This window comes from Talpa occidentalis, unplaced genomic scaffold (genome assembly GCF_014898055.3).
Source record: "Talpa occidentalis isolate TD23 unplaced genomic scaffold, MPIMG_talOcc4v2.1 talOcc4.16, whole genome shotgun sequence".
Taxonomy (NCBI): domain Eukaryota; kingdom Metazoa; phylum Chordata; class Mammalia; order Eulipotyphla; family Talpidae; genus Talpa; species Talpa occidentalis.
The window spans coordinates 67,983,192-68,010,412 of NW_023601653.1; the positions used below are offsets into that span (position 1 = coordinate 67,983,192).

The 27,221-nt window shown below is 35.4% G+C and overlaps 1 protein-coding gene across 1 annotated transcript in view; it reads left to right on the forward strand.

Moving 5' to 3' along the window:
• Positions 1–1,659: 1,659 nt before the first annotated feature.
• LOC119247729 (alpha-1-macroglobulin-like) overlaps positions 1,660–27,221 on the forward strand; it is a 46,316-nt gene continuing 20,754 nt past the window's right edge. Inside the window, exons 1-17 of the mRNA XM_037514374.2 lie at positions 1,660–1,748; positions 4,186–4,369; positions 5,077–5,230; positions 5,377–5,429; positions 6,552–6,572; positions 7,014–7,182; positions 8,489–8,573; positions 9,407–9,530; positions 11,173–11,287; positions 12,015–12,124; positions 12,525–12,683; positions 13,265–13,492; positions 15,026–15,089; positions 17,679–17,821; positions 21,018–21,167; positions 23,720–23,890; positions 25,293–25,392. Coding sequence (XP_037370271.1) covers positions 1,666–1,748; positions 4,186–4,369; positions 5,077–5,230; positions 5,377–5,429; positions 6,552–6,572; positions 7,014–7,182; positions 8,489–8,573; positions 9,407–9,530; positions 11,173–11,287; positions 12,015–12,124; positions 12,525–12,683; positions 13,265–13,492; positions 15,026–15,089; positions 17,679–17,821; positions 21,018–21,167; positions 23,720–23,890; positions 25,293–25,392 — 2,113 coding nt within the window. The 5' untranslated portion in view covers positions 1,660–1,665. The remainder of the gene's footprint in view (positions 1,749–4,185; positions 4,370–5,076; positions 5,231–5,376; positions 5,430–6,551; positions 6,573–7,013; positions 7,183–8,488; positions 8,574–9,406; positions 9,531–11,172; positions 11,288–12,014; positions 12,125–12,524; positions 12,684–13,264; positions 13,493–15,025; positions 15,090–17,678; positions 17,822–21,017; positions 21,168–23,719; positions 23,891–25,292; positions 25,393–27,221) is intronic.

A 27,221-nucleotide genomic window follows, 5' to 3' on the forward strand; every position in this document is an offset into this window, starting at 1 on the left:
CCCCTCAGCAGTGTATTTCAGTCATTCTGCCTGTTCTCATTCTGCCTGTTCTGTTCCCCACTCTGTCTCTGGTGAATCCTCTCAACCCGCCACACCCCACACACACACCTCTGGCCTGTACCCTAGTTTTTGTATGCATAAATAAATCTAAAAAAATTAAAAATAAAAAGCACAATGATAAAGTTTTACTAACACCTCCTATTTATTCTCCCATTCCTGAAGTCTAAACTATGATGCTAATTTTTGTTTCATTTAAATGTGGATATTTATACTTAGTCATTTGGCTAAAATATAGGTCTATTGCTTATCCCAAAAATATAATTACACTGAGGAAAAGTGACATCGAGACCTCTTAGCAGTCTATTTATTATAAATTAAAATATGCTATATTAAGCTGGTGGAAAAATAGGAGTATTTATTTGTGGCATTATAAGAATGTGGAATGGAAGCTCAGAGAACCAGTGGTAGTGAAGAAAGCATAGATTCTAGTGCAGAAGGAATCAAAATGAAGCAGAAGAGTTTCATATTCATTCAGGAAGCATTTGCCAACTACCAAAAGGCTTGCACAACTTGTTATTATATTTTATTCATATTACAATTGATTCTGTTTGTCTTGGCTTTATTTCACTTGTAGTTTATAATCTTCACTGGAATTTTATTATCTTACATCTGTGTAGTTTCACAGTTCACCAAGAGTTATGATATATATTATCTTCACTTCTCACCCTTTTATCATATAAAAATGTGTGTCAAGAACAAAATATACTTTACACACAGAAGTGCCTGTTCCTTTATATCCTATTTTATAGTTTAAGCCAATTCTCTACTTGAACATGCCCAATTCAGGTTTTGTGGGGTCCTAATATTAAAATATATTAACAATAACATTATATCTGTGGATGTTTCTTATTTTCAAAATTTCATGAATATAGATTCTAACATCCCAACCTCCCTTGGAAAGCAAATGGAATGATGAATCACTATTGATAAAATATGTTTATAAAGCTCAAGCTTAGATTAAATAAGTTCATCAAGTAAAAACAAATGGAGAGCAAAATAAATTGAGGCTATACTCTAGATGTTAAACAAAATAAAGAGCAGTAAGTATGTATTACAAGGTTTGTTTCATACAATTGAACTGTCATTTTCTTTATAAACAAATGTAAGAATAGCCATAAAAAGTAAAAGATTTTAAGCAATGGAGAGACTGTCTACAAGCCTATTTTATTTAAAATTCTGTCATAAATACGATTTATTAACTGTATAGGGTGAAGCTTAGAAGGATATTAGGGATGTGTATTCACATTAATAGTTCATTAAGAAGAAAGAAAAATAGAGCTAAAAATAGCAATTGTTTTCATTAAATCATATAAGCTATTTTGTTTTTCTTTAAAAAAAACTTCAAGTATTGATTAATAACCAGAGCCAATATAGCCACAAAATACTGTTTTTAAGAGACTTAGAAAATTTGAGAAAGTGGATGAAAGAAAATTGATGATCCTGGAAATGATCCAGAATTGATTTTTTTTAAATACCAGACGGAGCTAATAGGTCACAAAAATAAATGATTGCTGTTTACTGTAACTGACCATCAGATACTATAAAAATGAGTGATTCTGGAACAAGAAAAGAGCTCAGACTCTATTTCCTATTCTTCTCCACAACATGAGGGGAAGAAAACTGCCCAGTCCAGTCCTGATTCTACTTTTTCTGCTACTTCTCAGAGATGCTTCAGCTGCTCCAAAACCGTAAGCAATATTTCCAGAAAATTCTATCTTCACTCTCACTGTCTTATTTGTTTTTTGGTGTCCATCTTTTGATTTATTAAATGATTCCCTTTGAAAATATCTGCAGTTGAAAGTTCTTGGCAGGGTTAGTAAGTTATTACTGCTCGTGGGAAAGAGCAATACACCAAGTCTAAAAGACTCGGAGACATGGAGCAGTGATATTTATGAAGCTTTACCCAAATAAGAATACAGAATTAGACACCATTCATCATGTGAAAATATAGAATTCCTCCTTCACAAAAGATAAATTTTTTACTGACCCCAAAAGCATCACAGTGTCTTAAACAGTGTAAAGTGACTCAGTGGCTGTGTTTTCCCTGAGCCAGGGGTTGCCAAGATAGATGCATGATTTACAGACAAGCCAAGATTTGTGTGTCAGCTCATTTCATCTTTCAGTACACCTTCAGGGGCTGGTATTAGGTTTTAAGAATATACAGATTAATAAAGTGTAGACCCTGTTTTCAGTATCATACAACATAGAAAGAGAGATCATGCACAGAGAATGAAATTCAGTGCAAACACAGAAACCAGCACTACTGGATACTGGAGGATACTCACACAGAAAACCGAACTCCTCATGGGGCCAGGTATCCGGGAAGCAGCATCCTCAAAGTCTGCTACAAGGGAAAGCTGCTTTTGAGATAAGTTTTATGAAGCAAATAGCAGGGCAAGGGCCAGCAGAGCATCACAACAGAACAGGTTTTGGTAACTGTAAATGATAAGCAGAATGACAGGTGAGTGGTATTTCTCCTGCATGGCATGACAACGCGATTCGTGATTAGCCTGGCTTGACTCAGCTTGTCTCCCACCACCGTACAGTGAGAGAAAGAAAGACGCTAATGTTGCTTCTGAAGTGAAAAGCCATTTAAAGCCTCTCTATGGTTTAAAAGTTATCTCTTTAGTTCAGGAACAAAGACTTTCCTGAGATCATTGATACCATCCATATGCTATCCAAGAGCATACGCAGACAGATTCTTAAGGCTTTCAGTGATGATTAATCAATCACATTTCTTGTTGCTAATTTTTTTTCAGCTTTTTTTTTTTTAATTTTTTTTGAGATTTATTTATTTATTTATACAAGCACTGTGTACAGTCAGAAGCAAGGGAGGGTGAGAGAATTCACCAGAGCCAGAGCAGGGAACAGAACAGGTAGACTGATGAAGAAATACACTGCTGAGGGGAGCAGCAGGCATGGCAGGAGTGGTCTGTCGCACCATGTGGGACCCTCACTGGCAGCCGGGGATCGAACCGGCGCTGCAGAGGTTTCAGGCAGCTTCGCAGCCCAGAGCTCAACAGCTGTGCCACCAGGGGAGACCCTTTTTTCAGCTTTATTAACTGACAAAATAAGATATTTAAAGTGTAGTACTTGGGCCTCCCCAGTGGTGCAGCAGGTTGAGCGCAGCGCTATGAAGCTGTGCGCAGCCTCTACAGCACTGGTTCCATTCCCGGCCGCCCAGGGAGATTCCCACATGGTGTGGCAGACCCCTCCTGTCTCACCCGCTGCTCCCCTCAGCAGTGTCTTCAGTTCGTCTACCTGTTCTGCTCCCTACTCTGTCTCTGCTGAATCCTCTCACCCTCCCATGTCTCTGGCCTGTACCCTAGCTCTTGCATGAAAATAAACAAATCTTAAAAAAATAATAATAATATAGTACTTAATAATTTGATATAAGTATATATTGTGGAAAGATTCCCTCCCCCCAATTTAATTAATTATCCAATTCTCTCATATTTTGTGTGTGAAATTTGTCTTGGCAAATTTAAATTACATAATATAGTGTTATTAACTATAGTAGCAAGTTATATAGTATCCTCAGACTGAATCACTTTATAACTCAAAATCTGTCTCCTTTTACCAAACATTTCCTATTTCCCTCGCTCTAGCCCCTGGCAACCACTTTACTCTGTCTCTACCAGTTTGGCTTTTTTTTTTTTTTTTTTTTTTAAGATTTCACATGTAAGTGAAACTATGCAGTTTTCACTTTGTCTGACTTGTTTCACTTAGCGTAATGCCTTCAAGTTCCACCCATGTTATTTCAAAAGATATCTCCTTTTTTTGAAGGCTGAATAATAGCCTATTATAGATACATTTTCTTTATCTATTACTAAACCTGAAAATCCTTTCTATCCAAAATATAGAATAACTAGTGGATTACTTATCTATAGCTTCTGAGTAAATTTACAAGAGGGCATATTTCTACTATTCAAGAGAAATATGTCAGTGTTAAACTTGGCTCTTTCTGGGTTCCTAAGGCCTTTGAATAATCCACACCTCTGCCCTCCTGCTGAAATCTGGTTCTGGTCTATGAACAGTGATGACAGCAGAGATTATCTAGAAGGCAGCCACAACAGCCATCTGCTTAACCTCTCCACGGCTGACCCAGACCTCTCTTCTCCACAGACAGTATACGGTACTTGTTCCATCAGAGCTGTTCACCGGGGTTACTGAGAAGGCCTGTGTCCTCCTTAGTCACCTGAATGAGACAGTGACCCTGAATGTGATCCTGGAGAATGGATTTCAGACCAGGAACCTCCTCACAGATCTGGTGACAAAGAAGAACGCCTTCTACTGCAGCCCTTTTGTTGTCAGTATCACTCCTTGGGATGAGGGAGATTGTTGTTCGAGAAAAAGGATATTAGTATATCGATGTCCTGTGTCTTAACTCCCAACAATAAAAAAGCAAATTGAAGAAAAAATGAATACAGATTGAATTTCAAATGAGATTCTAAAATGAAATTTTTGCTGAATATGTTTATATATTTACAAATTGATACTGCAATATATGAAAGGTAACAGAAGTTATAGGAAGGATTTCTCTTAAACTTGAGGTAAATAATGTTGATATCTTTACATATATAAACACTGAGATTCATAAAATTAACTGACCTATCTATCAGATGGTTGATGGTTAATGTATCATCCTTCCAACCTTTTATTACTTAAGATATTAAATATTTAATTACGCATACTGGCTTATAATAGAGAATGTTAATGCTGACCACTGAAAAATACAATTAATAATTATTTTAATAACACATTGTTGTGAAAATATGAGCATGTTATTTCTTTCATTGACATGACTGAAGATTTATATCATTTTATTGTAATGGCATCTTCCCTTTAATTAAATGAATTGTTACTGTCATTTTGCACAATATAATCATCCATAAAACACTGGACCTTATTCCTTACTAATTTTCATGGGACTAATCAGAGAAATGAGAAAATCATAAAGGTTGAGATATCAGACTTGGATTTGGGAAGATTCTTCAGCTCATTTTTGTTTTACAGATTCCACAGTTGTTACAAACCTCAGCGTTCATCACCGTGCAGGTGACAGGGCCAACCCAGCAGTTTGTAAGGAGGAAGAGAATTTCCTTAAGAGCAGCAGAGAGCCTAGTCTTTGTTCAGACAGACAAACCTATCTACAAACCAGAACAAACAGGTATGTGGAACCTTATAAGCAAAGGCAACATTATGGGAGATGGGAGCAGCGGTTTGTTGCCACTGGAGAGCCTGGCTTGTTGCTATCTGTATTACTGCCTCAGACTCCTATTGGAGAGTTTCATGGGGTAAATCTCTTTGTTTCAGTGAAATTCCGCATTGTCTCCCTGGATATGCGTCTTCGCCCTTTGGATGAAACGGTGAGTTTCATAACAATGCATGAGATTGTGAAAGGCAGGCAAAAATCTAAAACCCAATCTTTTGGACAACCTGAGAGCAAAACGAGATACTTAATTTACCACAGAAAGATTTCATAAGGATACCATGCTGAAGAATAAGGGAGATCAGTTCATCACCTACAGTCCTAAAATAAACTAAATATTCAGTTAAAATTATCCTCTTAGGATGTGGAGAAAAAGGAACTTCCTGTACTGCTGGTGGGAGTGCAAACTGGTGCAACCACTATGGAAAACCGTATGGGGGTTCCTCAAACTACTAAAAACGGAGCTACCATATGACCCAGCAAAACATTCATTCAAAGGGACACCTGCTGTGTTTACTGCAGCACTATTTACAATAGCTAAGCTATGGAAACCACCCAAATGCCCAAAAATAGATATCTGGATCAAGAAGATGTGGTACATATACACAATGAAATATTACTCAGCATCTAAAAAAGATAAACTCATACCATTTGCAGCAACATGGATGGAGCTGGAAGGGATCATGCTCAGTGAAATAAGCCAGAAAGAAAAAGAAAAATACCGGATGGCCTCACTTATAGTAGGGATGTAGAGGATCCAAATAAGGGATCAGGAAAAAAAACTAATTATAATAAAATAAAAATCAACACAACAGGCAACTATAAACCAGAGACATACTGCAGGAGGGAAGAAGGGTGTAGGATCAAAAGAAGCATGGGAAGAGCACAAGGGACCATGGCTATAGTTCATGGGTGAATGGGTGGTGGGAATTTCACAGGAACTATAACCAAGATGAGAATGCATACATTGTATAAAAATGAAAATGATGTAAAAATATATAAAAGAAAAAATATTCTCTTAAAGACCCCAGTTATTCTTATAAAAGAAATGCATTTGATTTCTTGCTTAGCAAAATGGACAATGTCTGAGATAAAAATTAAAAAATTAACTTTTTATTTGAACCTTTTGACCTAAGTATAAGGGCTATGAACTAAACTGGGGCTTGTTTCCTTGTTTGTACAAGAAATATATACAAACCCATTTTCTCTATGAAAGCTGATGTCACAGTTTTCTCTTGCTGTACTATCTCACACTCAACACCATTTCTTTCTTTTTCAGTTCCCAGTGGTTTATATTGAGGTAGGTAATATATTATGTGTCTCAACTTGGAAGACTAACTATAAATTATGTTAAATTGCCTCTTCACCGCCTCACTGCCTATTAGCACTTCACCAAAACAGAACACTGTTTTCCCTATCTATCTGACATCCTTTGGAAAGTGGATAAAATGTAAATGAAGTAAAAAAATTCCTTAAGATGATGTAATTTAATGATGCTCCCAATATTCCTGGCCAAAATGGATATGCATAATTTCAAAAAGAGTTACTGTAATCTGTTATATCTCACTGATGATAAACTTAGATTTTTTTCTCTAGTATTCCTAGAAAACTCTGCTATCTTTGGTGCCAATTTACTAACAATATGTTATCTAACTTCCAACATCACTCTGAAAAGCTGCCCTTCTATGCAGAAGAATGTATTTCAGTTGTTTCTATGAACTCATCATGTTTTTACTCATAGAACCCCCAGAGGAACCGAATTGTCCAATGGCAAAATCTTAAATTGCAAGGCGGACTCAGCCAACTCTCTTTTCCACTCTCCACGGAGCCCATTCTGGGTTCCTACAAGGTCGTGCTGCAGAAGGGATCAGGGAGGAAAACTGAGCAATTCTTTGAGGTGAAAGAATACGGTAAGAATTCTACATGTGTCCAAGGCATTTGTGACATTTGAGTACTTAAGATTGGATAGTGTTTAAACGTAGGTGACAAGAAAGAATTTAGTATATAATAGTAGAAAATTAGCAACCTTTTTGATTTAGTTGAATATTTGCTAAATGCATTTCATGCACCATCTCCTTTAATCCTCACAACAGCCATGAGACAACTATACAGTAACTTCATTGAACAAGTAAGCATATCAATACTAGAAAAGTTAGAAATTTACCAAAATTACAGAACCAATAAGAGGCAAGAAATAATTGAATAAGTCCATTTGACCGTATTCAAACAAAAATTGCTTAGATGACATGTTATGTCATCTACATGCTTGATCTGTTAATGCGTATCCTGTAACTGAGGGTATTTGTTGGGATTATCTCCTGACTAATCTATAACCTATACCTACACTACTGTAATCACAGTCATCAGATATTGAAGTCATTTTATTATCAGTTTTGTGAATTTTGTAATGTAAATTAAATGTATCATGTCATGGATGAGGATTCCTATCACAAAAAAAAAAAAAATGATTCCCCAAACTCATCAGGACCTCCATGAGAATTAGAGAACAGGGATTTATTATAGGAACAACACATCATAATACTGCTGGAAAACTAAGGATTCCTCAGGAGGAATTGGTGGATCCAAAAAACTTACTAATCAGTTCTCCAGAAGTAAAAGTAGGGAGAGCGTGACTCATGAATCCTAAGCATGAGATCACCAGGGAACTTTGGTTTTGGATGGATAAAGCAGAATTTGCATGGGAAGTCAGGCACCTTCAGCTGCCAGAGTAGATCACTGATAGAATCTGTGGAAAGCTATTACCTCTTTACATTGGCAGCATTAGTATTTCCATTACCAAGTGTCTGGAGCTGGGTCAGAGGCCTGTTAGTCAGCAGAGCTTTCAGTTGGGAAGAGGAGCTAGACACAGAGATGAAAAGATGACCAATAAGAGCCCACTTGTGCCTCTGCACCTGCTACCATATGTGACCGTGAAAACCTTCACAGAGTAATGGTGCTGTTTTCCTTCCATCCTTGAATTATTGAATAAATTCAGAGGAGACCCTAGGGGATATAATGCCAACCTATCCAAGTGAACATAGTACAAAATTGCCATGGTGATGGACGACATTTGCTTTGTCAGTTTTGGCCCTACTGCTCCTTATTGTAATTGAAATCATTTCAGATAACCCTATGCTATAAAGTAATAGAACCATTACTAGTACTTGAAAGGCCTCCTGCCAACTCTTACCTCTTTTTCTCCTTTTATGATGACAGTTTTGCCCAAATTTGAAGTCCAAGTGAAAATGCCCAAGACTATTGCCTTCACAGAAGAAGAATTTACGGTCTCCACATGTGGCCAGTGAGTTACATTTCTTTTTTCACTTTGCTTCTATTTCCCTACTGTGTTTGTACTGCAAATAGTTGTTACCGAACTTTAAAGTATTTTAATTAGAGAAATAATGACTGTTTTTGTTTTGTTTTGTTTTGTTTTTTTGTGGGACCCTCGCTGGTGGCCAGGGAACGAACTGGCACTGCAGAGGTTGCGGGCAGCCTCGCAGCCCAGTGCTCAACCACTGCGCCACCAGGGGAGGCCCAGTAATGACTGTTTTTCCAACTTGCCTGAGCCCTGACAAGAGAGTAGGGTCATTAGACTATGTCATTTTTTACTACTACTTATTAAGCGAGACAATATTCTGAGTGCTTGCATTTACTAACATTGTTGCTTTTACAAAAACCCTGTGATTGAAGATTATCTTCAATTTAGAAATAAGAAAACTATAACACATACAGGGTAATGTGATAGACCAGGCACCAGGCACAACTTAGGAAGTATTGTCAATGCTGGAATCATAACCTAGATATCCTGAAAGAGAGAGAAAGGAAACACAACACTCTTCTAATAAAACTTCAACTCAAAGGGAAAATCTGGGAAAAACCACATTGTTAATTTTGCATTTGGAGGTGTTTCTAAAAAGACTCAGTATTTTCTCTTAATGTTGCCAATGTGTTCGTACTTATATAAATAAGATACAGTTTCAGAATAAGTGCTTCAAAAGTGGAAGTCCTAAGTAAAGAAATGTAATTACTTTACATGAATGACAAGATGAATATATGAATGGATCAAAGCATATGAAAACACATCTAAATTCTTTTATACTGAATATGTTTTGTATTACTGCGTTACTGTACTAGATACACATATGGAAAGCCTGTCCATGGCCTAGTGACGATGAAAGTATGCAGAAAATATACACCACCATACCATGGCTGCCAGAGAAGCTATACACCAAGTATCTGTGAGGAATTTACTCAAGAGGTATATGGAAACCACTTTCCCCGGGGCACTAATATTAGATCTTGTTTCCTTGCGGTTATAACAGTGAATGTGATACAACAGAGAATAGTGTCTGAAATCATCACCTAGGAAAATTACAGACTAAGGGGAAATTGCAAGATTTGCCTGGCAAAGTTAGGAATCCACTTTAGGGTTTTGTTCCTGAATTTGTGATGATATTTGTTTAGCAAGTTTGGTCATTTCTTTCCAACAAGCAACATGCCATAAACATTCACCAAGACTGACATGTTGTGGGATAAAAAACTAATCTTAAGAAATTTAACATGCTAGAAACCACACAATGTACATTCTCTAAAGAGAAGTTAAACTCATTATTTGGAAACTAAGCAACATACTTCTGAATAACCCATGAGTTAGTTAGGAAGACTCCAAAAATGTTTAATGGAGTGTAATCTGAAAACAGCCTATCAAAACCCCTGGGTTTAAACTTACACAGTGATGTATATCAATGATTTCTCAATAAAACTGGAAGAAAAAAAATCAACATGCCAAGTATAAGGGCATAAAAGGTTGTGAGTGTACCCAACGATAGATTTTATCAAACATATAACAGAGTATAGCAGATGTTAAGAATTTGACAAGTGGGAGAATCAAACAACATGTGATGGGATATGAAACCAGCATCAGGTTGAGGGAGGAGAGGGAGCCGAGAAAGACAAAGGACTGGAAGCCTTGATTACATCAAGGAAGTGTAATAAGAATAGCTAATGAGAAAAAGTAGAAAATAGGAAATGTTCTATTAAAAAATGAAATGTATAAATTACTAACTTCAAAGGAAATGTACATAAAATTCCAGGGGACAGCAGTATGAACAGATATATAGCAGGGAAATTAGGGAAATTAGGATTAATTTTCATTCTTAAGTGACTCATGACATCTATTATAAATATGTTCAATATGATTAATCTTTATTGTGCAACAAATATTTTTATGTTGTAGAGGTTTGAATTTTTAACCCCTAAAGCAAATACAATGTTGAAAACCAACAGTATCTCAATAGATGTAATTGGCAATGTTGATACATAATTTTTATGTAAATAAATTTTTTTAAAAGTATATTAAATAAATATTTAATATTAAATATTAAAATATAATTTCAATATTTAGCTTGGAATCTCCTATTCTAAGGATTCACCTATTCAATGAATGTTTTTATCAATGTCTTGGTGGAAAAATAAAGTTAGGAAAATACAATCTTTAGTTGACATTTGGATGGACATGTTTACAGAGATTTCTTAGAAGATGTTATGTCTAAATTATCTTTAGTAAAGCAGTAACTACTGGTCAAGTTAATAATAGGAGAAAGAAGTTTATCATTTGAGAAATAATATATGCCAAAAGAAATTTACAAAAATAAAGATAAGTGTGGCAGAATGGGACAGACTTCAGAAGAGGCGGGGAGAAAGCAGAGGTTAGCAATGATTAATTCAATTAGTGAGGAAATTTTATGTCATTTTTGGGTGTGGAAAAGAATAAACACCTGAAAGATGGTTTAAACATTGGTATATTTCTTCCTGTGGTCAACAAAAATCTTCCACTGGTATTAACTGACCTTTTTGATAGCAAATGAGAGGACCCCGTAATTTTCTTCCTTTCTCTCCAGACAGACAGTGAAGGCTGTTTCACACAACTTGTTAAGACTGAAAAATTTCAAATGAGACAAATGAGCTACGACTTGTCACTACAAGTGGAAGCTAAGATCAGAGAGGAGGGAACAGGTTTGTATCATTTTAAAATATTTATTAATTCATTAAACATTTATCATACCTCCAATTCATGAAAAACACTATAGTTTCTGGGACTATGAAAATGGCATGGTCCTTGCCATCAAGGAATTTGAAATTTAAAACAAAATTATAGATAACTAGATCTCCATAATACAATTCCCACAAGACATGTTAAAACTAAGGGTTGAATGAATGTGAAAAGAGATAATTTATTTAAATATAGAGCTGAACAGAGCTAATAAAGTAGCATTTAAGCTGATTTGTATAGACTGGGTGATATTTTGAAATATAATCATAGACTGGGAAAGTGCAATAAGCATAGAACAAATGGGTTCAGTCTTGGCAGAATCTGAAAATGTAGGTTGGTGCTAAGTATAAAAAAAATTATATGCTTCATTATCAAAAGCACTGTATATCTTCATCTATATTTGAGGACAATGAACTAATATATTGTTATATTATACTAAAGGTCCAATATATTTAAAAAGATAATTTTAGCAAGTCAAGAGAACAAGCTAAATGAAAAATGTGTTAGACTATGATACAAGAGAAGGTAAAGCCAATGTTAAATTGCTTATATTTTCCAAGCGTGATAAATTCTAGGAGGAATATGTGAAAAGAACATAACAGCATTTTACTACAATAGGGTGAAGATGGGTAGAGGAGGGAGCTGAGTTGAATATGCAGAACAGCTCAACTTCACTTATTTATTTTTCAGAGTTGGAAATAACTGGGCATGGATCATGTTCTATCACAGCTATATTAAGCAGAGCAGAATTTATAAAAGCAGATTCACATATCACACCAGGGATCCCTTTCTTCGGGCAGGTAAAATATCTTTGCAATATAATCATAATTTGGGGGATGTGACGTTTCAGAAATTAATTTTATATCACAAAATAAAAGTTCATTATAAAAATAAATTTTTTTTTAGAGTAAGAAAAGAAATCATAGCAAATTACAAAAAGCAACCACCACCACAAGATGGAGAACACTGGAGATGAAGAAAATTTGGGAAGTCATGAGCCCACTTTTAGGGACACTCAACATGAACATTCATGAGAAAGAGAAATACTAGAAGGAAAAATCATAGTTTAGAACCCAGAAAACATCATATATTCAGGTTCTAAGATCTTCCATGGCTAAGAGATTGAGAGGAAACGTGACAGAGTGGAAGATGTTTTTGCTACATGACACTTCTAACCACCAATCACTTTCATACTTCTAGGTTCGCCTATCTGATGAGAAGAATCAGCCACTTCCCAATAAAACTGTAATTGTCCAAGTGGATATGGCTAACCAAACCAGCCTGACTACTAATGAAGATGGCTTGGTGGATATTTCCATTGATACCTCCAACTTCAAAAATCCTTTATTTTACATTCAGGTACGTGGAAGGGGCATCTGGGACTAAAAAGGTTGACAGCACTCAGGCCACATAATTTAAGGACATATTGGAAGCATGTGAACTGGAAGGATAAAAGAAGAGGACATAAAGAGTAAAATAAAAATTAAGTTAGGGGAGACCTAAGTTAAAAGAAACAAAAAATTCTCTGTAAATAAACTCTGACTTTAGATAGACTCTGTTGACAACATGACCTAGTTCTAGGAGACTTTGAATACATCATCTTGATATCCTTATGAAAAATTCAGTATTTTTGCAACTTTATTACAAATTAGAGTCTGCTTGGTTTCTTTGGTGTACCTCTGTTTTTGCTTTTGTGTTGATATTTAAAAGTTCTTATACAATTTACAGTCATAAGGGTATTTAGAATGTAATTGATCTTGGCTGTGAATGTAATATCTACTGAAATCTAAGTCAGTACAATATAAACTTAAAGGAAAGCCACTTACAGATTTTGCTTTTTAGGGGAAAACAATCTATAATTGAATCAAGTAAGTAAAATGTCTGGTAAATAACAACTATATAATAAATAACCTATATAAGACCTTTATTCCTTCCATTAGGTCATACACAAATCTAATAATTACTGTTATAATTCCTGGTGGCTTGAAGAACAGCATATACCAGCAACACACACTGCAAGTCGTATTTTCTCCCCGAGCAAGAGTTACATTCATCTTGCACTTATTACTGGTACTATGACCTGTGGGCAAACCCAGGATATCCGGGTTTACTACATCCTGAATGGACAGATTCTTAAGGATGAAAAAGAATTAACATTCTATTACTTGGTAAGAGAAAAATTCATTGTAGCTTTTCTAATTATAAAGATCCCCTATCTAACTAATGCCTTTTGTAAGATATCAATATGATTTTTTAAAAGATTTATTTATTTTTATTTATATAAGAACTGGGGTACAGGCCAGATGCACAGGAGGGTGAGAGGATTCACCAGAGACAGAGTAGGGAACAGAACATGCAGACTGACGAAACATACTGCTGAGGGAATCAGCGGGCAAGACAGGAGAGGTCTGCCATGCCACGTGGGGCCCTCCCCAGCCGGCGGGGATCAAACTGCTGCTGCAGAGGCTGCGGACAACTCCACAGCGCTGTGCTCAATCCCCTGTGCCACAAGGGAAGGCCCTAGATATCAATATGATTTTATTTGCTTGGTTTTAATGCTTAAAAGAAAGTTGCTTATTAACAAAGTATTAATGCATCAATTTCTCATTTATGCTCTGGTCTCCACTGAAACTTCTAAGTTTTTTTTCTGAGTTCCAGTGGAAAATGGAATGAAAGAGAAAGGCTAAGACAAAGGTCTTATTTGATCACTATTTTGTTAGGCAATGAGAATGTTTTTTTCAGAACTTAGTAAGTGAAATAGGAAAGGATAAGGATTAAGAACTAATTACAAGAGGAAATAAAAACTATAAACAATCTTCTGGAGCATTATTCAATTTTGACATTAATTAGAGAAGTAAAAATTAAACTTTAAAAGAAGCAGGTAATACATATTTAGGATTCTAAATAATTTACTAAGTTCATGATTAGTATAATTTCAGGGAAAAAGTATACTGATAAGCATATTAGAAATTGGCATGATACCACTGAGACTAATATGCTTATTTATGTCCAGAAATTAAAAATATTTGAAACCACTAGTTACCCAAATAAGTCACATTAAACAGAAAAAATTATGGGTAGGAAATTCTTCATAGAAACATTAACTATAAGTAATATTTTCATATTTCTATAAAAAATAGCAGTAAGAATCTTAGCTATATTGCTTTACAGTTATTTGATCTTGTATAATTCACCTAATCTCATCTATAAAGAGAAATGTCAATCATCTCGTTTGAATACTGGATATACTATTTATACCCACTTCATGGAGTCACTATGCAAATCAACTCAAATAAAATCTTTTAACTAAATTATTTAGTTCAGTGCCTGGCACATTAAGTTTTTTAAAAATACATTAAGTTTTTTACATTTAAAAAAAAACAGAAGATACTTAGATATATTTTATATCTGCCTTCATTCTGTTTCTTTGCAAATTTGGAATATGGGTATTCACGGTAAGTAGTAAATATCAAGTAAAATAGTACAACAATGTAAAATTACAAGTCCGCTATTTAAATTATGTAATTATACTACACAAAAATACTGGAAGACAGATTTAGTGATCAAAAATAACTTCCGCATTGGAATGGTTAAGTTTATTTATATATTATAAGTATAACGTATCTTTAAGGAAGTATGTTTAAGGAAGTTTCATATGTATCTTTTAACGTGATAATGAATGTATTTACCTTTGCTTTTAGATCAAAGCAAATGGAAGACTCTTTCAATCAGGAACCCATGTGTTGTCCATTAAACAAGGAAACAGTAAGTGGTTTCAGAATTGCCTGTTTTTTCTCTCATATAGTAAAATCCTGAACATTTTACCAAGATGAGTTATTTTATATTAGAGGAAATAGACCTGTCAACCAAAAATGAGAAAGCTGATACAAAAGGGTGGCATTTAAGTTTGGTTAGTAATTTTTTCTTCTTTTTTATAGCATCCTTATATTTTAAATTTTATTCCTAAAGTAAAATATATAATAGATATAAAATATATTTTATAATTAAATTTTTAAGATAATTTTAAAATGCAGAAAATCACCTAAGAAAAATTTTGCTTATATATTTTTTAACTAGTTTCCCATTGCTGCTGAAATAGATTACCACACATTTTTCTGACTGAAAAACCACACAAATTTATTATCTTACAATTTTGTATATTGAAAGCCTCTCTGGGCTAATATTAAGGTATCAATAGATCTACATTCATTAGATAACTAGGGGATTATCTGTGTCCTCTTTGCCAACTTGTAAAGACTTCGTGCATTTCTTGGTTCATTGTTCCTTCTTTTATTTTCAATGCCAACAGATCCCTCTCTTACATTCCTGACTCCCTCTTTTAAAGATCATTGTGTCACACTGGGCCTTCTTTGATAACCCAGGATAATCTTCCAATCTCAAGGTCCAGAGTTTCATTCCATCTTCAACATCCCTTTAGCTATATAAATATATTCATAAGTTTTTGAGATCAACATGGATATAATTGGGGTGCCATTAATCTGTCTATCGCAGATTGCCCTCTAGCTACCAAGATTCACATCCATCCTACATGTAAAATCATCCTACATATAAAATCATCCCCAAAATGTCTCAATTCATTATAGCATTAACTCAAGTCTAAGTCTCAAGTTAACTCTTGTCAGCACAAACAACCCAAATACCATCATCTCAATCATTTAAATCAGGGGTTGGGCCTCCTTGGAGGCACAAGGGGTTAAGTCTCATCACTATGAAGCAATCCACAACCACTGCTGCATTAGTTCGATGGCTGGCCAGGGAGATAACCCACAGGGCACAGCAGACCTCTCCGGTCTTGCCTGGGACTCCCCTCAGCAGTGTATTTCAGTCAGTCTGCCTGTTCTGCTCCCCACTCTGTCTCTGGTGAATCCTCTCACCCCCTCTCCCCCACACCTCTGGCCTGTACCCCAGTTTTTTTTTTTAAGATTTATTTATACAAGCACTAGGGTACAAGCCAGAGGTGCGGGAGGGTGAGAGAATTCACCAGAGACAGAGCAGGGAGCAGAACAGGCAGAATGACTGAAATACACTGCTGAGGGGAGCAGCAAGCGGAGGAGAGGTCTGCTACGCCATGTGGATTTCTCCCTGGCCGGCTAGTATGGAACCCGCGCTGCAGTGGCTGCGGACAGTTCACAGCGCTGCGCTCAACTGGCTGGACCACCGGGGAGGCCCTGCACCCCGGTTATTGTATGCATAAATCTTTTTAAAAATTTAAAAAAATAAATTAGGGGCCGGTGAGGTCCTGGGTATAATCACTTCGAAAACAAAAACAGTCCTCAGTCCCAAGAAAATCTGACATCCAATTGGGCAGGCAACTAGATTTCAAGTCTAGGAATAATTTTCTTTGGTTCATGTTTCTGCTCTCTGGGCTCAGGTCGCCAATCTCGAATTATCCTTTCTTTTTCATGAAGGACATATATCAATAGTATGTGTTTACAGCTGAGTAGTTTTATAAACTTGTTTCCTGCCTATACAATTTGATAGGTCCAATTTCCTTCTTTCATTTTATATTCTGTATGTCCCCTTTGGTCCAAGTTCTCAGTATTTCTACTGATATAATCATTTGTTACAGCTTCTTAATAAAATTAACACCTGCCAATGTTTAAAACTGCTTCAAAAACCCACCTTAACATGATTTTCAGTACTATCATTTCAAATTTGACACTACTGTATTGTGTATTGTCACTACAAGCAGCTCTCAGCTCTTCCACAGATACAAAAAGGTTCTACTTTTTTTTTGTTTGTTTTAAATGAGGTTTAACTAACATACAACATAGGCTCTACTTTTTAGGGAAATTTATGCTACAATGATCAAACTTAGAACATTTATGAGAAAAAATGGGTACATAGGATAAGAACTATATGATTCATATGGAAAGCAATCACTAAGATAACTATAGGAAATTCTTTTATCAAAATCAGAGATATACTAATTATCTGTTCCTGAATCTCTTTTCTATTATAAATGGCTTTAAGGTAAATACTGTGTTGTTTCCTTCTTTGAACTATCCTTATGCATATCTGTTGATTTAGACCACAGGTGGAGATAACTAAAGACGTCCTGAAATTCTTCATTCCTAACTTCTTACTTAAATCCTTTTTATAATTTAAAAATAGGGATACGCATTAACAGTACTTTTCCTACATAAGCTCAGGAAGTGAACGATTTAACCTACATCTTTAAAGGAAAAATGGCATTAGTTCATCAGATATTCATGAACGTTGCTACACGTACAATGGTATAAATGCAAATCATTTTTCTTACCTCAGTATGCGCCAAGTGTGAATAAATCAAATAACCTGGGAACCTTTTTTTGAACTTTCTCTGTTCTCCAGTGAAAGGAGTATTTTCTTTCTCCATTCAAGTGGAATCAGACATTGCTCCTACTGCCCAGCTGCTTGTTTATACTACTTTACCTAATGGAGAAATGATTGCAGATGCGCAGACACTGCAGATTGAAAACTGTTTTGCCAATAAGGTGAGTGTTTCTAGTCCAGTTCTTTTTATTTATCTCCTGTTTTGAAAAGTGAAAGATAAGGATGTAACACACATTTAAAAACCGCCTATTGTAGTGTTCCTAAAACTTGCCTCCAAAATCTGTGAAGGCAGAGTGGTGCCATAACCTCAGGATCCCAGTAGTACCATCCAAAGCAGGTGGACATAAGCACAATTTTTTTTAAACCTCCTCTTTTTTCTTAAATTTGGGGTAGATTTTATAGTCCATAATAAAGTCTTAATCATCTTAATTTTGAAATGTTTTATCGCGAATTTTCAATTAAAGATGACTTGCAAACATTTAGCCACCAATTTTATCCCAACACACCCCTGAACACCCCAGTGTACCACTGTAGAAACTAGCCAGTTATCATGAGTTTAAATTTAGATAGAGATTATACAAAACAGGTGTATATGTGGCCTATTTCGAGAAATGTAGTCTGGATATTCTAATAAGGCAGAGAACATAAAAATCAAACACTGTTAGAAACAGGATTTTCTTTTATTTCCAAAGAACATGGAACTGTAATGAGAAGTCTACTGAGCTATCCATAAGCCTATCCCAACAGAATTTGGAGCTGCTTATGTAATTTTTAGTTCTCTCTTGGCAAAAGCTTAACACTAACAACCAAGTAGGATCTGGTGACTTCAGAAATGTATATTTAAATAACCTAAGGATGTTATGGAGATTAAAACAATATGCATTTAATAGCAAGTGGACATTTCTGCAATAAGAACTATATTTAACTAGTTTTTTTTTTCAGTGCACAATGATTTAAGAAAAGTACACAGTGATTTCTGATACAGCTTTTCAATTCCATCTTAATAAGGAATGCCATTAAACCTGTATAGATGTCAAAAGCAGTTCTATTTGTGTGGTTACTATCAACTTAAAAGAGATTCATACTTAGAGCTTCAGTGCCCTTAGTTGTTTATTAAAACATGGAATGGCTATGTAATGCTACATCCTTCAGCACACTTTACTCATTCCACTGTGGTCTAGTGCAAAACATATGAATATTCTTGTGCAACATCACACCACTTCCACACAGAAGTAAAATTCTATGGATATTACATTCAATGACTTCAAGTCAAATATCCTTTAACTTATCATTGGTCAGAGGTAGAGCTAAGCTATGAAAAACTAAGTAATATAGACAAAGAGTTAAGTTGTTTTAAGTTGACTATTTTATTTTACCATGGAAGAGATAAAGTTAAAAAGTAATGACCCTAAAAGTCACATCCTGATAAAATGATAGCAAAGAGTGGGCTGAGAATATGAGGAAAGATTCACGTGTTCCTTCCAAACAATATATTTTAAAATACTTCCCAATCTTCATTAGGATAGAGAAAAGCTGTCTTCTACTTAAAATTTACATACCACTTTCTTACTTTAAAAATAACAGATTTCATGAATACATTCAATACTACCTAACAGCTTAAATTGCCTGTGATTTTTAACTCAATATATATTCATTAGGGATAAAAATGATTAATATAGATAGGCACATACTCTTCAAATAGACCTTAAAGTTCTTTTTTTGGTTGCAATATAAGAAAATGTCTTATATTTTCTAATATAGCTAATTCTTGGTTAATCCCAAAAAACTCACTTGTTCATGTGAAAAGGATATTCACAAACATATTCTTTAGTAGACTTAAATTTTCTAAAAATATAAAGACAAATGTTTAAAATGGAATTCTCTATAAGCAATGTTTTGTTAACATTAAACTATGTAGAGATGAATACTACTGCATCTTTAATGTAAATCATTTATTTTTTCATAATATGTCCCATGATACATGAATCCAAGCTGTTACTTAATTCGGCAGACCACATAGCAAGATTATCTTAAATTCAGCAACCCAAAGAAAATACTTTTTAACTATGTGCCCTGACATTTCATACCAATCTAATCAATGAAATCAAGAATCTAGAATGTTACCCAATGCTACTTTGGTAACTAAACTCTAAATTATTTTATATTTGACTATAAAATAAAATTCATATTCTACTCAAGAAATAGAATAAATATAAGCAGCCAATAGATTTCACTTACCAGCAAATTTCTGCTTGCCAAAATAAAACTGAATCTCTGAAAAGATTGTGTACAATCTTTCATGGTTCTCTGAATTTTTTCAACCAACTAACTCTTAGGAGATTATCTAACTTGTAAATGATTCGATTAATCCCTGATTCTGATAAACAGTTTTACATGGCTGTATAATGTCAGGTGTCTCAGCCAAGCAACTGGAGGAGACTTCAGTTGTCTGCTCTCAGAGGTGGAGTGTGATGTTTTACTGTGCATGCACACGACACACATTCATTACAAAAATGCTGCATGGAGATAGGTCAGCTGCAGTGGGGTATGTATCTTTGTTAGCATGTATGTTTTCATTCCCACTCAGCATTCTGCTTCAGTGTGATCCTTGTCGATTTATATTTCACCAATTATAAAAGGAGTGGGACACTTGTGTTATCTGAAAATACATTTTCAGTTTATTCCAAAGGTGATTAACTTGCAGTGCCTAGCCAGATTTATCTTTAATCCTGTTCTAAAGTTAATGAAGAGAGGGAAATATAGAAAGGATTAGTTCTACTCTAGTAATCTACTATATTAAATATGTAAAATAATGTAAAATAAATAATATAAACAATATAGTTTAATATAAATATAAAGATATAGTTATATGCATACGCATGTTATATATACATATGTAAATACATATAACTATATATGAATAAATAAATGAAGCCTTGCTATTTGTGACCATATGGATGGGCCTTGAAAACATAATGCAAAGTGAAATAAGGCACAAGAGAAAGACAAATACGAAAGATTTCACTTATATGTGGAATAAAAGAAGCAATCAAAACAAAAACAAACTCTTAGACACAGAAGAGAATGATGGTTACCAGAGGGAAAGAGGACTAGAAGGTGGGTAAATCTATGATAATGAATAAAAACTAGGCTTTTGGTGATGAACATGATGTATATAGTTACCAAACCAAAATACTACACACCCAAATCTTATGTAATGTTATAAAGCAATGTTATCTCAATAAAAAAGTTTAAAAGTAAAAGTAAAAAAGGGACTAGTGTTTACCTGGTATAGGAAAGAATTTCAAGACTGCTATAATTACAAGAGTCGCCACCATAATCATATCCTCTTTACAGGTCAACTTGAGCTTCTCCTCAGCCCAGGGCCTGCCAGCCTCAGACACCAACCTGAAGGTCACAGCCTCCCCTCATTCCCTCTGCGGCCTCCGTGCAGTTGACCAGAGTGTGCTGCTAATGAAGCCTGAAGCTGAGCTCTCACCTGAAATTGTGAGTCCCATTTCAGTCTTGCACATAGAAAATGCATAGGTAAGACCATTATTGGTAGTTGGAACTTACAACTGCAAAGTTGTAAGAGTGTCAGGCATAATACAGTATGTTATGTTGAAGTTGGAATCAGTTCAGTTCCACAAAAGAAGTTACTCAAAGAGCTTTACATATATCATTTCATTCTCTGTTATAAAAGGAGCAGTTTTGTTCACCAGTATAATCCCTGTGCTGATGTATAAAAGATGCTCTACAAATTTTTAATGAATGAATAATTCTTGAAGGTATTATCACCTTAACTTGTGAATAAATAGGCTAGATTAAGCAGCTGTAGAAATATTTATATATATTAAGATTTTAAAACAATATATTTTTGTCATACAGTTATAAGCAACACAAAAATCTTAATGTAAACCCTTCCTCTTATATGTTAATAAGGTGATGGTTTATTTCTTAATTAATTGATTAATTTTTTAAACAATATTTGCTTCCCCCCTCCCTCTCAGGTGGAGTTCCCATAGAATTTCCTTCCCTAATGCACCCATGCACCATCACCACAGTCCCGTTCTCCACCCTCCCTCCTTCTGATCCCTCTCCCTCCTCTTCCCTGCAGTATGTCTCTGATTTCTAATCGTCTGTTTTTGCTTTGTTGTGTTTTGTACTGATATTATTATTTTTTTTACACTGATCTCTGGTCCAACCACTATGGAAAGCTGTCTGGAGGTTCCTCACTCTACTAAAAATGGCACCACCATATGACCCAGCAATTCCACTCCTAGGGATCTACCCAAAGGACACAAAAACATTCATTCAAAAGACCACCTGCACCCCTATATTTATTGCAGCACTATTTACAATAGGTAAAACCTGGAAACAACCCAAATGCACAAAAATAGATGACTGGATCAAGATGATGTGATATATATACACAATGGAATATTATTCAGCAATCAAAAAAGATAAACTCACGCCATTTGCAGCAACATGGATGGATCTAGAAGGACTAATGCTCAGTGAAATAAGCCAGAAGGAAAAAGAAAAATATCAGATGGTTTCACTTATAAAAGGAATATAAAGGAACCAAATAAGAAAAATATATTTTAAAGCTGGAATTCAAGCCAAATTTCATTCACTTTTGCTTCCTAATATACTAAATTTCAAGGCTGTTATTTGAAATGCCAGATTTCCCCCCTATAGTCCAGGCATTTGCTCACTAGTATTATGTGTAGAAAAAGAGTTTCCATTCAAACTTGACTTTGAAAGATGTTTCTTTTAATGAAGCACTTTCAAAAAGGTGGTACATTTAAGGGGTTCATGGCCCGTTAGTTATTAAGTATTCACTGTGTCTTGGCTACAGATGGATACTAATCTGGGAATAGGAGTTCTAATGGTGAGCAATTCAAATGAAGCTTTGACCATTATAGACTTAGAGTCTTATAAGGTGTCAAAACAAACATAAACATATCAACATACAATAATTTCATTTCAATAAGGATGTTGAGAGAAAGAAAAAAAAGTAACAATTTTGATATCGTGATTAGGGGTGTCTTCTTACAGATATCAATATCCAATAAAGGGGCAAGATAAGGCTCTACAATGAACAGAGGCAACATTCCAAAGGGTCTTGATGACAGAATAAATCTGGAATATTCTGAAAAGGAAGTGATAATGACCTAGTAAGCAGTGGTAAGAGAGGATGATGAGAGAGGCTACATATAGGTGGGATGGAAAGGAAGTAAGAATATAATGAGTTCTATTAGCTTAGAGTTGGGAGTTGACCATAAACTTAAAGGTTAATCAATGAAGAGTTTTGACCAGGAGAGTGACAATTTAAATTTATCTACTAGGAAGATCCTGTTCAGAGTAGGGGAGCAAGAATGAAGGAATGGAAACAGGAGGTTATCAAAGGAGCTTAAATTAGAGAGGCAGCAGGCAGATCAGGAGGTCTTCATCAAATTCACTGTTTCATGGCTTAAACACGGTAAGACTAAGCACATTGCCTCATACCAAGCTCCAAGCAAAAACTGAATTGGAACTGACTTATTTCTAGGCTGCCCCTGCACTTAGTTTTAACTCAAGCTAAACTTGATCCTAAAATAGTAACTGAAAACTTGATAGAAGCTAAATCATATAAAAAAAAGGGGGGGGAAGGAAATTAATCAAATATTTACAGAGGTTATCTCTGGGTGATGAGATTATGAGGGGCTTTTCTTCTCTCATTATGTTTCTCTGAACTGTCTACCTTTTCTGCTTTCTTCTAAAAGTAGGCATTTGGTCCCCAAGACAGAAAACATGAGTTTTAGTCTCATTCAAACAAAAAAGTCTCTGAGACACAGATCAATCCATTCCTTTTTTTATTTATATATTTCCTTTGTACAAGAGGATTATAATCCAGAAATTTTGATATCATCCCATGATTTTCTGTGTCTTTATAATGTTGGCATGTGGATAGTAAGTGAACACAATGATCTTTCCAATCTTGTATTGAACATTATCACACATTAAATTAAAAATATATAAACAATAATTTTCCCTTTAATCTCTTGATTTTGTAGGTCTATAATTTGCTACAACAAAAGATGCAGACGGCTCCCTTTTTTGTACATCTAGATTTTCTGAATGAGGATCAGGAAGATTGCATCAAGCCAGAAAACTTGTATCGCAATGGATTCTCTAATACAGCAGGGCAGGACATGGCTGCGGATGACATTTCCAGTATCTTTCAGGTTGTTATTCTTTCTAAAAACAAAGCCAAAGTTGATTTTTAAGTCTTCATGAAAATGGAGAACAGACTTCTAAGCTCTAGAATCTGCTCCTGCTCCATCCCTCTCTGCTCCTTCCAAACAAAGCTATGATTTGTGGAAAAATATTGAAATCTCACAGATATAATGAACGTTGTATACATACAGCTAGTCAACCATTAATTTCTCTGGTATTTTACCAGTGAGGGATATACTTTGGGGGCCCCCAGCTTTCACCAAGTTGACGCCTAAGCTAGTTATCACTGTCATATTCTCCCTTTGAGTGATTCAATTCTGTTCTGTGAGAAAAATGAAAACATTTCCCATAGTGCCTCTGGTAACCATGGAAAGGTAGGTAGCTACTGGCAGCCATTATCTCAGTCATTTGCATAGTACATGTTGAATGAGTAAATAATCAGCACCTTCAGTGCACTAAAATTTCAGGAAAACTGAAACTAACCTTTCTTTAAGAAAAGATTAGCAAAATATGGATTAGAAATGTTAGCTTGCTTAAAAAAAAGTATTTCTTACCTCTAGAACCATAAATTGGTTGGGATGGAGAGAAAGAAGACTTTGTAGGTTTACAAGCTGACTATCTAATCTTTAAACATTTATCTCTGACTTCTTTCTCCTTATCCCACTCCTACCATCACTGACATCACTCAGAGTTCTGCAGCTTCCCCTCTTCTCTGAGGCAGCCCAGCAAATAGTATTTACCTGTGGCTATGTGACCAAGTTCAACAGGTGGACTCTAGGAATCAGGCTACTGTAGACATCAGCATGTGTGTTTTCAATACAGAGATGCAAGATAGTTAAAAGAAGCAGAGAAAGGAAAGAAGAAAGTATAAATCATAAAAGGGAAGCTGAGCACAGCTATTCAGGGACAAGCATACTCACTAAAAAAAAAAAAAATTAACAAAGCAGAGTTTACTAAGATTGAAGAAAAAAATCTACAATATGCCAAACTATGATTTCAAATTGAAGGAAACCAAACCAAACCAAAACTCTCTGTGATAAAGCTATGAGGGGTATGTACAGGTATGTGTGTGTTATATTTAGTTGGGGGGGAAGGGAAAGAAAGAGAAGACAGATCTCCAATGCTAAAAACACTGTTCTCCAAATGCAAAAGATAATTAAAGAGGCATCAGCATACAGCTGACAAAATTCAGAAAGTGGAATCCCAATTCCCATTCACTAACTGGATGACCTTTACTTCCTGTGACTCCATTTTCATATTTATAAAATAACTCTCCTCCCTTTTATGTAGAATTAGCATGATGATCATATGAGTTATGTATATCAATAACTGTGAAAGTATAGTACAAATGCAAGAAAATATTCATCTCAAGATTTGAGTTCATGTTTTAATAATTTAATTTTCTTCCAGTCTATAGGATTAAGTATTTATACCAACTCAAAAATCCGCAAGCCACGTTATTGTCCATACCCTCCAGGGTATCTAGGAATCCCAATGGGCTTTGGAGGAGGTAAGAGTAAGATTTATTTTTCTGCTAGAATAATAAAAGAAAAATGATGCTTTGCTTAGTTGGATTGGGATAAAAAGTTATTTTTCCCTAAGTATTGTATCGTGTGTCTCTGCAGTAACTTGATAAATTTTCTTCAAATAGTGTTTTTCTCTGGAAAAAATGGGAGTTTTAAGTAATCATTGTCCCTCACCCCAACCTCTTTCTCTGAATCAAAATCAAGTACTGATTTGTCCTAGACTTCAACAGTCTTGCTACTTTCAATCTTCATTATTCACTGTGAATTCAAAACCTGAGTTGGTCCAGATAGGACAGATTATAGCGCAGTGACAAACAAACCCTCAGGCCTCATTCGCTAACCATACAGCAGACTATTGCTTGCACAAAAACTGCTTGTGAGTTCAGAGCTATCTAGAATCATTTCCTACCAAGGAGTGAGTCAGGGAATCTGGTCTGCTTTCACCTCGTGACTCCACCTTGTGTGATTCTGCCTTTGTGTGCCTTTCAAGGTTACAACCATGGGGAAGAAGGAATAGGTTTGCACATGGCTGTGATGGACAGCAGTGGAGTGCAAGGGAAGCTGAGCAAAGGAAGGATCATACGGATACAATTTCTCTTACATCCTTTCATAGAAATCAAAGTGATTTTGACATACTGAGCAAAGTAGGATAATTAAGCTTTTTTTTTTTAATAATAAATTTTATTTTTATATTCCCCATACAATTGCAGCCCCCCCATTCTGACCCCAATCTCTCCCCTCCCACCCCCGCCCCCCTAAAAGTGTCTCTGGTTCATAGTTTTTTGTTGATTTTGATTTTCACTTTCTTATAGTTATTCGTTTTCCTGGTCCCTTGTTTAAGTTTTCTAGATTCCTGCTATGAGTGAGACCATCCGGTATTTTTCTTTTTCTTTTTGGCTTATTTCGCTGAGCATGATCCCTTACAGTGCCATCCATGTTGCTGCAAATTGCATGTGTTTATCTTTTTTGAATGCTGAGTAATATTCCATGGTATATATGTACCACATCTTCTTGATCCAGTCATCTATTTTTGGGCATTTGGGTTGTTTCCAAAGCTTAGCTATTGTAAACAGTGCTGCTATAAACATAGGGGTGCAGGTGCTCTTTGGAGTTGATGTTTCTGTGTCCTTTGGGTAAATACCTAGGAGTGGAATTGCTGGATCATATGGAAACTCTATGTTTAGTAGGTCCAGAAATCTCCACACAGCTCTCCACAGTGGTTGGACCAGTTTGCACTCCCACCAACAGTGCAGAAGAGTTCCTTTTTCTCCACACCCTCGCCAACATTTGTTGTTGCTAGTTTTTTTAATATGTGCCATTCTCACTGGGGTAAGATGGTATCTCATGGTAGTTTTGATTTGCATTTCCCTGATTACAAGTGATGTTGAACATTTTTTCATATGCCTGTTGGCCATTTGCATTTCCTCTTCAGAGAAGTTTCTTTTTAGCTCTTCTGCCCATTTTTTGACTGGATTATTTTCTTTGTTGTTGTTGAGTCTCATCAGCTCTTTGCAGATTTTTGTGATCAGTCCTTTATCATTAGTGTTGGGTGCAAAAATGTTCTCCCAGTTGGTGGGGTTTCTCTTTGTTTTTGTTATTGTCTCTTTTGCTGTGCAGAAGCTCTTTAATTTGATGTAGTCCCAGCTGTTTATCTTTGCCCTCACTATCACTGCTTTGGGTGATATGTCTGTAAAGATGTCTTTGATGTGCAAATCACGTAGTGTTTCGCCTATATTTCCTTCTATATATTTTATGGTTTCAGGTCTTATGTCTAGTTCTTTAATCCATTTTGAGTTGATTTTTGTGTATGGTG